The 13,768-nt window shown below is 60.4% G+C and overlaps 1 protein-coding gene across 2 annotated transcripts in view; it reads left to right on the top strand.

The window, feature by feature from the left end:
• Kdm4b (lysine demethylase 4B) overlaps positions 1–13,768 on the top strand; it is an 83,074-nt gene that overhangs the window by 62,964 nt on the left and 6,342 nt on the right. The window contains exons 10-19 of one of the 2 annotated variants that reach the window (XM_040739217.1): positions 1,452–1,648; positions 6,309–6,392; positions 6,561–6,751; positions 9,602–9,990; positions 10,272–10,392; positions 11,249–11,427; positions 11,605–11,821; positions 12,450–12,526; positions 12,687–12,742; positions 12,921–13,029. In XM_040739217.1, the coding sequence (XP_040595151.1) occupies positions 1,452–1,648; positions 6,309–6,392; positions 6,561–6,751; positions 9,602–9,990; positions 10,272–10,392; positions 11,249–11,427; positions 11,605–11,821; positions 12,450–12,526; positions 12,687–12,742; positions 12,921–13,029 (1,620 nt within the window). The remainder of the gene's footprint in view (positions 1–1,451; positions 1,649–6,308; positions 6,393–6,560; positions 6,752–9,601; positions 9,991–10,271; positions 10,393–11,248; positions 11,428–11,604; positions 11,822–12,449; positions 12,527–12,686; positions 12,743–12,920; positions 13,030–13,768) is intronic. The other variant, XM_040739218.1, reaches the window with a different exon arrangement.

The raw sequence follows: 13,768 nt of genomic DNA, 5'->3' as shown, positions 1-13,768 counted from the left end.
CCAGGTGGCAGCTGCCCACCAAGGGGGGAAGCCTGGAATGCCCTGGTAAGTGAGCCTTAAGGTCACTTCTGTCCCAGGAGGTGATGGAGTCCTAGGCCCACCTTGCTCTAGAGTGGGTTGGGGTTGGTGGCCCACCCCTTCCCTTCCTTATAGCTTAGGATGACTGCTCTGTACCTCAGTGAGTGGGCTCCAGCCTGCAGGGGTGAAGTCAGACCCTCTACACAGATGGACCTCTCTGTCCACCAGTAGAGTGTCTCCACCATGGACAGCCATCTGCGATAAGCCACTGGGGCCACATGCAGAGCCCTGGAAGCTGCTTGGACCTCAGAGTGGGCCCTCCCTGTGGCTGGGCCTCAGGCCACCTTGCCACACTCCCCCAGGCTTCCGGGCATCTTCGCCCAGACCCAGATCCTTGCCTCCTTACATTTGCTTTTGACCCACACTCCTCAGATCTGCAGAGCCTACACGGGGTGTGTGAAGGCCAGTGTCCCTGCAAGGCCAGCCTGTTCTGACATCTCTGTCCTGGCTGCTGGTGCTGGCCATCGAGCTGGTGCTGGCCATCGAGCTGGTGCTGGCTGCGGCGGTGTCTGTGGAACCCGTGGGAGTGCTCAGGTGCTTTTGCTAATTACTGATGGCTAAGCGATGGCTGAGCCACTTGGCACAGGTCCCTTAATCCAAAGTTGATGGGGGCTTGGGGAGGCCAGGCCCAGGAATGTACAACCCGGGCGCCATCTGCGGACGTCACTGACCAGCCAAGTCCCTGCACAGCCACTGTCCAGCACATTCCCATTAAGCAAGTTGAGTTTGCTGGGAATCGTTCAGCCATAAATTCTCTGTCTTGCTCAGTATGCTGGGCCCAGACAGATCCCAACCCTCCCCTCCACCACAGACACAGGAGGGGCACGAGCAATGCCCTGGTACCAGGCCCAGTGTTCCTGTCGGCCGCAGGGTGCCCAGATGGCCATAGCTGCTGTGGACTGGGGACAGAAAGAGCCCTGTCTTCAGTGTCACAGCCTGTAGTCCCGTCAGGAGAAGGCGGGAGTGTGTCAGCTACCCTGTCAGAGCCCTGCGCTGGCCCAGCCAGGGTGGAGACTGGCTCGGAAGTGTTGAGCCTGCAGAGTGAGCACAAGGCCCAGGCTGCTCCCCATCTCTGTCTGGATCTGTGCAAGCCCTGCCTTACATCTTCTAGGCCCTTCTGGAAGGCCTGGCCCTGGGTGGTTGGCCTGTAAGACCATGTGGCCCTCTGGAAATGGCCTGTGTCCACCTTTCTTCCCCTCACGTCTTGCTGGGCAAGACTGACGGGCTTCCCCCTCGGGTCTCTCGGCCTGGCCTGCCTGTGGTGAGGGCAGGGAAGGTGCTGGGCTAGCATTCCCTTCCTCACACCAGCTGTCTGCCGCGTGGGAGCCAGGAGCCTTGCATGAGACTCAGCGCCTGTGTATGTGTCCCTACAGTGCACATGTCGCAAGGACATGGTCAAGATCTCCATGGACGTGTTTGTGCGCATCCTGCAACCCGAGCGCTATGAGCAGTGGAAGCAGGGCCGCGACCTCACTGTGCTGGACCACACTCGACCCACGGCCCTGAGCAGCCCCGAGCTGAGCTCCTGGAGCGCCTCCCGGGCCTCACTGAAGGCCAAGCTCTTGCGCAGGTGAGTGACAGCCTCCTGGTGCCCTTTCCACTTCTATGCCAGGAGCTGTCTGGGCACCCAGATCCCTGGTAACATAGTCTCGGTACCCCTGCAGCGAGGTACCAAGAGCTGGCAGGTTCCCTGCAAACATTCATGTGGCTGAAAGTCCACACCAGATGTCATGCTCTTCAGGGTGACTGGACCCTCCTGGCCTGCTCCTTAACACTAGTGTGGCCACTCGCGGTCACCTCTGACTGGGGACCGGGACAGGCCTGCTACATCCTGGAGCGCTGGTCTCTAGCACTGGCAGTGCAGGTGGCTGAGCTGAGGCGAGGAGGAGCCTGACCCCGCTGTCTGAGATGGAAGACTGCACAGCTGGCCCAGTCCACTCCAGGGTGCCATCTCCCTCCTAGTCCTAGCAGCCCTTCATGGGTTTGAGCTTCTGATAGACCGACGACAGCCCTCAGAGCTGAGCTGGGGCCACAGCCGTGGGACTGCACAGAACTCAGCCTACTGCCTGCGAGGGCCAGGAAGGTTCAAGAACTCTGCACCTGACAGGCCAGTCTGTGGCTGCCACTCAGGAGCCACCACGGTTGACAAGACTTTACATATGAACAAAACTGCTCCCTTGACCTGTGGACACCCCACTAGGATCCCGATGGCTTCCACATGCTACAGGATCCTGCACCCTGCATTGGCTGTGTTTAGCCCTGGGCATGGGGTTCTGCTCTGCAGCCAGGCCGTGGGGACTGTGTCTGGGGTGGTCACCTGGGGCCTTCCCTCACTATGTCCTCTTCGACACTGCAGTGTGTGCACTAGTCTCACCCACCCCCTCCCTGCTCTCTGTCCTCCTCTCGGAGAGCAGCCTGTGGTTTTAGAACCTTCTGCAGAGGATTCTGGCAGCACCTAGCAGTCAGGTGACAGCCTGTGGAGGGGCCCTGAGTGTACCTGCACGGTTTGGGGATGGTTTCCTGATGGTTGGTTCTCAGTGTCTGGGCTTATGGGTCAGCTGATCAGATGACCAGTAAACAGATACCACATTCCAGAACCATAGTGACACCAGAGCCATCCAAGGATGGAACTCTGAGGCCAGAAGAAGTGGCCCATGGGACATGGAACTCCCCCCTCACGCCTCCAGCCATCCTCTCACAGGTTTCCTCCCCCGAGCGCTATCATGTCCTTTCTAGAAGCCGTGCTAACGCGGCAGTGGCTGAGTAGCAGATGAACCCCACTGCCAAGGACACAGTCCCCTCTAAAGCTGCTAAAACAAGGGCAGAGCTGTTTGCTTCTTCTGAAGGTCCTGGCCTCTATTGTGCTCCCACGGTCCACAGCGTGTTGTGCGTCGTCCTCATGCTTGGCCCCCTTGGGGAAACTGAGGCAGTCAAGGGTTCAGAGTGGGGCCAGAGCACCTGTCTCCCTGACACACCAGAGCCTGAAGCTGCTGTTGTTGTCAGGTGCTGAGAACAGTCCTGACCTGGCCTCTGTGCAAAGCCTCAGTCACAGCCCTGGCCATCAGACAGCCCCACTGGCCATCAGACAGCCCCACTGGCCATCAGACAGCCCCACTGGACATCAGACAGCCCCACTGGACATCAGACAGCCCCACTGGACATCAGACAGCCCCACTGGACATCAGACAGCCCCACTGGACATCAGACAGCCCCACTGGACATCAGACAGCCCCACTGGACATCAGACAGCCCCACTGGACATCAGACAGCCCCACTGGACATCAGACAGCCCCACTGGCCCCTTGCTGGGAGCCACTACTAGAGCGGCAGTGGTGGCTTAGCCTCCTCACTAGATGAGTGTCCTCTTCTGTGCCCCTGTATGTTTGCACAGAGCTCCCTCCACGCAGGCCTAAGCTCAGGCTGCCTGTGCCCACCCTGTCCCCAATCCTAGTCTCCTGTCTCCGCAGCAGCTTCTCAGGTGGGCTGACTCCAGGGAGCAGTGCCACAGTCCTCGGCCAACCTGGCATGCTTTGGATGTGTGGGGGTTGGGACGTGTTGGTGCTCCATAGTGCCACACTCCAACCTGTGACCCCCAACCCATGACCCCAGAATTGACCTCATTTTGCCAGGGGATATCTTAAATACTCCACCTTAGTGGCAAGAATGGAGCAAACTGAGGGAGCTAGTGCCTGCGGGCAGGTGGTGAGCTGGCTGCTTTGTGGACACAGGTCCCATGGATCTGCTGCAGCTGCCGTCTTCTCGGGGCCATGCCTCAGCGAAGGCTGTAGGCTTGCTGGTCTCAAGTCCCAGGGCACCTGCTTTCATCTCGGACGAGTCTGTGTCATTCACATGCCAACACCTGACTTCTGAAGAGTCGACATGATTCTGACCTGCCGGGTGTGGGCGAGGGCAGGACTGTAGGAGCAGTTGTGTGGCTGAGGCCCTGAGGGGCAGCAGGAGGCCTTTCAGAGCAGGCTAGACGGGCCGGGACTTTAGGGATTCCAGGCTGGAGCCTTGTTGCCTTGCATAGACCAGTAGGAGCCCTGGTGTGGAGGGAGGAGTCAAAGCTTTTTCTTCCTGAGCCCCATAGCCAGGCCTATCCTCTGGGACATGCCTCTCACCTCAGAGCAGAGGACTGGCATCTTCAGTGCAGGACCCGCCTGGCGGCTTTGATCCTAACAATGGTCCCTGTGGAGCCTCCCCCCTCCTCCTCCACCTGGCATCTCCCTCGTCAGCAAGCCCCTCACCCACCTCCAGAGCATCCGTAATGCCAGGTCAAAAAAGGGCTAGAGGCCAGGATGGGACCCATACGGACTTCAAGGCCATCGATCCCGAAGCCACTGCCGCATGTGGTAGAAGAGCAGGGACAGGAAAAGCCAGCGCAGCTGCCCAGGATGCTACAGGGAAATGCAGAGCACCACGCAGCAGCAGACAGAGGGTGCTAGAAGCCAGCCGAGCAGGGTAGAGCAGTCCTGCAGACACGTAGCAGTGGCTCTGCCGTGCGGAGTGACGATCACCACAATGTGGAGCACACCCACGGCTCCCTCACGTGGGTTCAGCAGGCTGTCCCCAGAGCTTCCAGAGAAAACCTGGCATCTGGCATCAGGCTAAAGACTGTGGTCCCCTCCCAAGATCCCCTCCCAGGGTCCTCCTAACCCCCCCCCCAAACTACTCCCATCCTGACTGGGCACAGGGAGGAAAGACAGCTTGAGACCCACAGCTCCACAACTCACTTCCTTTCTGAGAAAGCTACTGCAGGGTGCTCACCAGCCCAGCACAAGTGTAAGCCCCGAGAGCTGCAGGACTACAGAAGGCTCACCTTGCCAGAGGCATAGTGACGTGCGCCATCTGGAGCAGGGACAGGTGCTAGGGTCATCACTGTGGAGCTGGAGGCAAGCTGCAGACTTTAGGTGGGGCTGGGACACCTGCAGATGCCAAAAGGAACTGGTCATCCAGTAGAAGAGGCCCCGCCCGGCTCAGGCTGCCTGAAGAGAAGCTGTTGCAGAAGAATGGCCACGCCCATGTGTGTCAGGCCGGGGAGGGGGGCGCTGGTGGAGAGGATATAGGTCAGGCCTTGCCCCTGGGAGAGGCATCAGTGTGGGGTGTGACAGTTGGCACAAGCCTTGGTCCCGGCTTGTTTTCCTAATACAGCATGGCTATTCTTTGGCACACAATGGCCCTCCCTGCTCTGGATGGTCACAGCTTCTGAGTCCCTGATTTTCTGGTGTGGCGCACAGGTGTGCTAAGGTCCCATTTCCTGAACTGTGGGAGCCATGCAGACTGCTGTGCTCAGTTGTAAATAGGGTGGTGTGAGGTCCAGGGTGTCCCAGTCAGCTGTGCAAGGGCCTGGCAGACTCTGGGGTGACCTCCAGGACCAGCTCACAGTGGGGTCAGGGCAGTGACTGGATAGGGCCACTCAGGAAGCCGTGGCCCAGTGAGTTGGTGGCAGGCTGTGAGCGCTGTCTGGAGCTGGGAGCCACTAGGACCAGCCCTCGGCCCCGGGGGCAACCGTTAGAGTCTGAGCCACCACACTTCTGTCCCGACTCGGTGTTTCCAAGACAGCGCATTGCTGGGGCTGCCCACCCAGAGCAGAAGGGGTGGGGCGTCCCTGGACCCAAGGTCCCGTGTCCCCGACCCCCCTCTCTCCCCTGTGAGTGCCCGCTCCCCTCACTCCTGCCTGTCCCCGGCCTGTCCTGCAGTCACCGCATATGCACACCTTGCCTCTGCCTGCATCGTCCTCGGAATGCCACCCGCTTGCCTGCTGGTCATCTTGTGGGGCTTGCACATTCATTGGGGTCCTGCCCTGGTCGAGAATATTTCAGCCACAGGAGTGAGGGAGAGGAGGGCAGGCCACAGTCAGAACCACAGAGGCCACCACCCAGAGCCAGGAATTGAGAGCATTCCCAGCTCTCTGGGCTAATGAGGGCCTGTGATGGGTGAGGGATACTGGACAGGTCCCCAGGGAGACAGAGCTGCAGGAAGCCGTTCCCCCTTGGTAGGCTAAGCAGCTTTAGGTGCTGGCGGGGGGGTCCTGCCTCTGCCCCTGTTGCACATGCTCACTCCATCCCCTCATTCAGCAAGGCTGGTTTGTGGCACCAGGGCCCACCCCGGCCGTCATCAGGAGGGTGGCACGTTCCTGTGCTCAGGCTGGGCGTGGGCCTAAGAGCCCCGTGTGGAGGGTTGTAGAGAGAGCCGTGGAGCCGAGGAAAACGCTGAAATTTACATTCTAGACAAATTAGTGTGAAGGAGAGCAGACCCTGGAGAAAGGCTGAGGAGGACAGGAGGCGGGAGCCCAGCAGGAGGCCAGGGCCCGCGTAAGTGACCTCCCACATCCAGTGTCCCGTGCATCCCGTGCCTCCATCACTCGCTTCACCCCAGCCCTGCTCCTCCCCGCCCTCCCCCCTGCTCCTCCCCGCCCTCCTCCCTGTGCTGCCTCAGTGTCCTACGTTTCCCCTCCTGTCTGACCAGTGCCCTCCCCCCAGGTCGCACCGGAGGCGGAGCCAGCCTAAGAAGTCCAAGCCTGAAGACTCCAAGTCTCCTGGGGAGGCGGCCGTCAGAGTGGCTGGTCTGGACGAGGCTGGGGGCTGTTCCCGGGAGGATGCCACACCTGAGGACGAGGAGGAGGAGGAGGAGCTGTCGCCCTCACAGGGCCACGAGGCTGAGGGCGTGGAAGGTCAGTGCCGGGTGTCTTCAGCATATGTGCGGCTTTGCTATCCCGCTCCTGCTGGCCTGGACACACCATGGCCCAGAGTGGTGACAGGGCTATGCGGGCGCCTGTGACATGGGGACTTTGAGCTGCAATCTGGCACTGAGTGCCCCAGCCCTCCTGCCCCGCACACTGGGTGTCTCATTCCTACCGCTGGCTTCTACTCAGTTGCAGCCTTGCCCCGAGGTAGGGAGGGACCTCCCTGTGGCCTGTGAGGCGCGTGAGCAGGGATGAGAGGCCAGGGACCGGCGGGCATCAACACAGCATCTCAGCTTCCCACCGGCTGCTCGGGAGAGTTACAGAGACCTGTCCACAGCAGACCATGACGTGGTCTTCCAGCCCAGAAAGGCCAAACGAGGCAAAGAGGGTGGCCGCAGTGTAGTGTGACCACAGACAGAGTCACCCATGGAGCTGAGGGCAGGAGCTGGTGGCCAGAGACTCAGGACCTTTAGGCACTGCGGATGAGTGAGGCCGCTGGTGGACAGTAGCTCCCACCCAGCCAGTAAGAACTAGTCAGAATATCTACACAGCAAATGAAGGTTGTCAAGAAGACACTGACGGCCACAGATGCTCCAAGCTAGACACCTGAGCATGGTTGGGGTGAGTGGTAGGGTGCTTTCTGGCATGCGTAAGGCCCTGTGCTCTGACCCGCACTGAGTGCTGACAGTAGCAAGCTATTGCAGAAGCAGGAGATTCCAGGAGGCTGCATGTGTGGAGGCCTGTGACATGCCTGTGACATCCCTATGACATGCCTGCGCCCTTCTGGGTTGTCTGGTTGTCATGGTCACATGTGGATCTGCAGGAGCTGAGGGCTGGAATGATGCCAACAGCCACAAACACACACAAGCTGCAGTACAGTGTGCCTACTGACTCTCTGGACCCAAGGTCCCGTGTCCCCGACCCCCCTCTCTCCCCTGTGAGTGCCCGCCCCCTCACTCCTGCCTGTCCCCGGCCTGTCCTGCAGTCACCGCATATGCACACCTTGCCTCTGCCTGCATCGTCCTCGGAATGCCACCCGCTTGCCTGCTGCTCATCTTGAGGGGCTTGCACATTCATTGGGGTCCTGCCCTGGCCTGTGGCTGTCACCGGCTCCCTGCTCCCACCTTGCACACTGGCGTATGAGCTGTAGCCATGCAACTGGTTACTGGGGACTTCGTGCCTTAAAGTACGATTCTGTTCCCTGTGGATCTGGAGTCAGGTGCCCCCCTCCCGAGTATGCCCCCCTCGACTCGCCTAGCTTCCCCTAGTCTCTTTGCTTCTCATCCTGCTTCCTGAGGAGCCTGTGGTGGCCTCAGAGTCCTCCTGCTGTGGAGGTAACATGGCCCCAGGCCCCAGGCCAGGGCGTGGCTGTCCTTGGATGCTTTTGCTGATGTAAGGGTTCTCCTTGACCATAAGCCATCGTGAAATGGAAGCAGTGTCTATCCTGTGGCAGGGGACATTTTACTGTGGAACACGTGAATGATGGGCAGCATGTCTGACTGGGCCTAAAGTCTTGTTCCTCAGAGAGCAGAAAGAGGAACCGCTAGGCTGCAGGGAGGCTAGAGGAGATGGAGGTGACTGGGTCTCTGAGGCAGCCCAGTAGTCAGTGGGGTGGCCACAAGAGACACCAGGCCATGGCCACATAGCTCAGCCTGTCAGCTGTGGCTGTCTAGGCACAGTCTAGGCTGCCTCTGCTGTAGTGAGCAGGCATTTCCTACCTGGAATTCTGCCGGATCATTCCAACAGAGACTGGAGCCACCAAGGACAGTGACAGGCAGACAGGCATGGCATGTCGCCTGCTGGAAAGGTGCCACCGCTTCCCAAGTGGCCCTCAGCCGGAGCCCTGTGCATCATGGGCGTCCCCCATGACACTTACCCGTAAGTTCCAAGTCTGAAGATGGGCACCCATGTGGACCTCTGGGCCACGTCTCCTGGGCTGAGGGATCAAAGTCCACATGCTGTGACTGACATTTGGCCAGAGTGGGGCCCGAGATGTGTCCAGGAGTGGTGGGTCCCGTGACCTCGCCCTGGGGTGTGGGGGGGTGACTGACACAGGTGGCCTGCTCCAGAGGCCTCACTCCAGTGCAGAGGGACAGATGCTTCCTTCCCTTCCTCGCCCATCAGCAGCCTGGCAGGTGCCCAGTTCCACATCTGGGTACAGCTGTTATCCACGAGCCGCTCAGCCCAGGGCTCCTAACCCATGCGAGGCACCAGGGGCTCCAGGGCACACAGTGCCGGGTAGGGCTCCCTGGGGAACATGGTACAAGTCACCAAGCCCTGATCATTCTGGCCCTGTCACCTGTTCCTGGTTAAGTAATATTCTGTACAGTCATTGTGGCACCCAACTAAAGTACCACCAAAGATGCATGCCGTTGACCCACTTGTTCATGTCCCTGTCAGGAACCGTCTCCAACACTCACCCCAGAGGCCGCCATACGTGAGGTCCCCAGACCCATCTGTTGCTGGTCCCTCTGTGTTGTAAAAGTCTGTTCCTCCCCACACCTGTGCTAGCCTGGAAGGAGCCTGTGGCTTGGGACAACTGAGTGTCTTCACAGTGACTTCCTGAGAGCCCAGGCTCCCCCTTCTAGACCTGATTCCTCCAGAAGGTTCCTTCCTTCCTTCATTTTTTTTTTGAGACAGGATATCATGAACCCTGCCTTGTGCCCGCCCCCACATACCCCAAGTGCTGGGATGAATGCTTGCTGCTCCACACCAGCTCAGGAATCTAAGTGTAGCAGCCCAGTACCGAGCACTTTTGGAGGTTGAACTTGCTCAAGCGCTTCTGTCTCCTGCTCCCATCTGTTTCACTTGGTTCTGAATGATGCCTTCTCTTCTCAGAGGATGGCAGAGGCAAACCACGGCCAACCAAGGCCCGGAGCAAGAAGAAGGCCCCCAGCCCCCTGTCACCTCCGTTGCCGCCCACCTTGCCAGCTCTGTTACCAACAGAGGAGGTCCTGAGGCCGCCACCCCCACCCAAGTCTCCGGTGCCAGCCATGGGCCCCGTGGCTGCAGAGGGGGGTCCCCCACCAGCACCCCTCAATGTGGTGCCTCCTGGGGCACCAGGTGAGGAAGCAGAGGTGCGGCCGCGGCCCATCATCCCGATGCTATATGTGCTTCCCCGCACCAACACCGCTGAGGGGGACAGGGAGCGCACGACCCACCCGCAGCTGGCATCCATGGAGCTGGGACTGCAAGAGGAAGGCCAGGCCCGAGCCGGGGATGCACAGGTGGTGATTGATGATCTGAGGTTCTGCCCACACAGCTGGGTGGCAGCTGGAGTCCGTGTGTTGTGGGTGACGGTGCATGTGAGCACACGTGTACATGCTGTGAGTGACTGCATGTGAGCACACGTGTACATGCTGTGAGTGACTGCATGTGAGCACACGTGTACATGCTGTGAGTGACTGCATGTGAGCACACATGTATATGCCGTGAGTGACTGGATGTGAGCACACGTGTGCGTGTTGTGGGTGACCTTGTCCATCACTCACAGTGCTGTGTGTTTTAGGCACCATCCTCCTTCTCTAAGCTGAAGGTGGAAATCAAAAAAAGCCGGCGTCACCCCTTGGGTCGGCCACCCACACGGTCCCCGCTGTCTGTGGTCAAACAGGAGGCTTCGAGCGACGAAGGTAAGCAGGGCCCGCGGCTGCTCTGCTGCTTCCCCCCCCGCACGGAGCCCAGGCCGGCCCCTCCCACAGGTGCCAGTGTGCGCCCTGCAGCCCCCCCACCACTGGAAGGGAGGCGCAGCCCAGAGTTCTCTGCCCCTTCCCATCGCAGACGCGGCTCCACACGCCCATACTTTTAACCACCCAGTTCCTTGCTGCCTACGGGCCTCCGCCACGCGCACTCCCAACCAGCCGTTTGCCAGGGCCTAGTGCCCCCTTGTCATGTGATCAGCAACTCTTCACCCCAAGACCTCACCACAGGAATGACTCCCAGGTTCTTGCCTCCCAGCTGAGCTCCCTAGAAGGCACTCTGGGGAGTTCCCCAGCTCCATGCCCCAAGTGTCTCTTGGAAGGTGGCACAGCTAGAACCCAGGACAGTCCTGGTCTCTGGTTCCCGTAGGCTCGTGTGTGGCTTCCCCAAGCTGGGCAGACTGTACCAGGCAGTGTCCAGGCTCCTTGGGGGGCATTCTCAGGGCTCCAAGGAGTGAGGTGATACGGTGGGGTGGGCTCTGGCCGACAGTCCCCACTTCCGCTGCCACACGGGGCCAGCCTTCAGCAGACTTGTGGCTGAGGCTCCCGGGCAGGTAGGCAGCGCTGTGCCCAGCTTTGCAGACACATCACAAAGGATGTGTCTGAGGGTGGCATGTGTGGTGTCCAGGCCTTAGGTTAGGCTCTGGGGAGACCATGGAGGGAAGGCAGCCCCTCCCCCTGCTAGGAATGCAGACCACATGTACCAGCCAGGGCCGTGCAGACGAGAGCACCAGGGGGACGTGCCGCCCTGGGCCTTGTCTTCCAACTCAAGCCCTTCCGTCTCTCACAGAAGCCTTCCCGTTCTCAGGAGAGGACGATGTGAGTGACCCCGAGGCCTTGAAGTCCCTGCTGTCACTGCAGTGGAAGAACAAGGCCGCCAGCTTCCAGGCTGAGAGGAAGTTCAATGCCGCAGCTGCCCTCAACGAGCCCTACTGCGCCATCTGTGTTCTCTTCTACCCCTACAGCCAGGTGAGTGCCTGCTCGTCCTCCCCGCCCCGATGCCGCAGCTGTCTCCCCCATGCCATTCAGTCCCCGGGCAGCTGCACACCCCAGACTCAGGATAGGCGGGAGGGAGCTGCAGCCTGGCCTCTGGTCCTGAGCTGATACGGGGTCTTCTGTCACCTGCTGATGGCTGTACCTCTATAGTCAGTACAGACAGAGCGAGAGGTCCCGGCCACTCCGGGGGACCTTGCTGTCCAGCCACCCTCCAAAAGTGGCCAGAGAACACGGCCGCTGGTCCCTGAGATGTGCTTTACTTCGAGTGGGGAGAACACAGAGCCGCTGCCAGCCAACTCCTACGTCGGCGAGGATGGAACCAGCCCACTCATTTCCTGTGCCCACTGCTGCCTGCAGGTCCATGCCAGTGAGTGTTCCACAGCCATCTGGGTGTGAGAGGCTCTGGGGACAGGAGGGTACTTTCTGGACACAATGCATTTTGAGTTTGGGGGGGGATAACATCCAGGGTGTACAGGTGTGGGGGCTGCAGGTATGGGGAGCCGCAAGTGTGAGGGGCTGCAGGTGTGAGGGGCTGCAGGTGTGAGGGGCTGCAGGTATGAGGGGCTGCAGGTGTGAGGGGCTGCAGGTGTGGGGAGCTGCAGGTGTGAGGGGCTGCAGGTGTGGGGGCTGCAGGTGTGGGGAGCTGCAGGTGTGGGGGCTGCAGGTGTGGGGAGCTGCAGGTGTGGGGGCTGCAGGTGTGGGGAGCTGCAGGTGTGGGGGCTGCAGGTGTGGGGAGCTGCAGGTGTGGGGGGCTGCAGGTGTAGGGGCTGCAGGTGTGGGGGCTGCAGGTGTGGGGGCTGCAGGTGTGGGGGCTGCAGGTGTGGGGGGCTGCAGGTGTGGGGGCTGCAGGTGTGAGGGGCTGCAGGTGTGAGGGGCTGCAGGTGTGGGTGCTGCAGGTGTGAGGGGCTGCAGGTGTGGGGTGCTGCAGGTGTGAGGGGCTGCAGGTGTTCCAGGTGTCAGATTTGGTCTGGTCCCATCACTCCCCTGTCTTCCAGGTTGCTATGGTGTCCGGCCTGAGCTGGCCAAGGAGGGCTGGACATGCTCCCGGTGTGCGGCCCATGCCTGGACTGCGGTAACTCACCTGGTGCTGGGTGGCGCCCAAAGCCTAGGCCTCCCTGGGCGAGTGTCCTGATCTTAGCTGTGCTGAGGCTGGGGCCTGACACTCATTATCCCGGGGGTGGGGGTGGTGCGCAGTGGAGGTAACTATCTCACCGTGTTGATCTGTTCCTCAGGAATGCTGTTTGTGCAACCTCCGGGGAGGAGCACTGCAGACCACCACAGAGCACAGGTGTGTGCCCTGTCACTGTCCTGTCTCCCTGCTCAGCTGCCCTGGAGGTTTGAGAGAGAGATGGGGAGTCCACCATTAGGGGAGCAGTGTCCTGAATGCCCATAGTCCTCACCTAGCTCCTGCTGGGGACTGCCTGGAGCCATCAGCAGTGCACTTGTGACCTGCCCTTACCCCTCAGGTGGATTCATGTGATCTGCGCCATTGCAGTCCCCGAGGTACGGTTCCTCAATGTGATTGAGCGCAACCCCGTGGACGTCAGTGCCATCCCCGAGCAGCGGTGGAAGCTGGTAGGTCCCCAGGCTGCGGCCACCAGCCTTATTTCTGGGGTGGACCAAGAACCCTGGGAAGATAGCCCCAGCCTGGCCTAGGACATTTTGTTTCTCCAAACCCATAACCCTGGGCTTGGGGGGGGGGGGTTCTGTGCAGTGCAGGGGACACAGTGGTGAGTCCCCAGTTGCACCAGGCAGCCCCTGGCCAAGTGTCCCAGCTCTCAGGCTTCCCTAGAGACACTCCAGGTACTGTTCGGGCCTGAGCTCAGTGTGCTCGCCCTGCGTGAGAGCCGCCCCTCCAGGCCTTCCCCGCTGCCCGACCTGCCCTCCGTGGTGCTTGCTTTCTACGATGTGGAGAAGAGAGGCATTGTCCTATGCTGCGACTCCCAACCTCCCTCACGGTGACTCACCAAGCTTCAACCTCGTCCCTGTGTCACAGACACAGTCGTGTGTCCTGTATGTGCACACGTGTGGTTGACGGGTCCACCTTGAGTGTCGGTCCTTGCCCTGGATCCTGCTTGAGTCTTCCATGTGTGTGCCCAGCTTCCTGAGTGGTCAGCTTCCACAGGTCCCCAGCTCCGACTCCCATCAGGCCATAGCAGCCCTGGGGTTTAGACATGCTGCTTCTGGCTTTGCGTGGGTTCTGATGACGCATACAGATGACGTCCTGTATGTTGGACAAGTGCTTTCCCACTGGGCCATCTCTTCAGCCTTCTTCCTTCCTTGTCGTGGCTGAGTGGCCAGGCTCACTCACCTT

This window comes from Mesocricetus auratus, unplaced genomic scaffold, assembly GCF_017639785.1.
Source record: "Mesocricetus auratus isolate SY011 unplaced genomic scaffold, BCM_Maur_2.0 Super-Scaffold_100676, whole genome shotgun sequence".
NCBI lineage: Eukaryota > Metazoa > Chordata > Mammalia > Rodentia > Cricetidae > Mesocricetus > Mesocricetus auratus.
The sequence above is the reverse complement of the archived record's forward strand: the minus strand, read 5'-3'. Positions and strand labels throughout refer to the sequence as shown.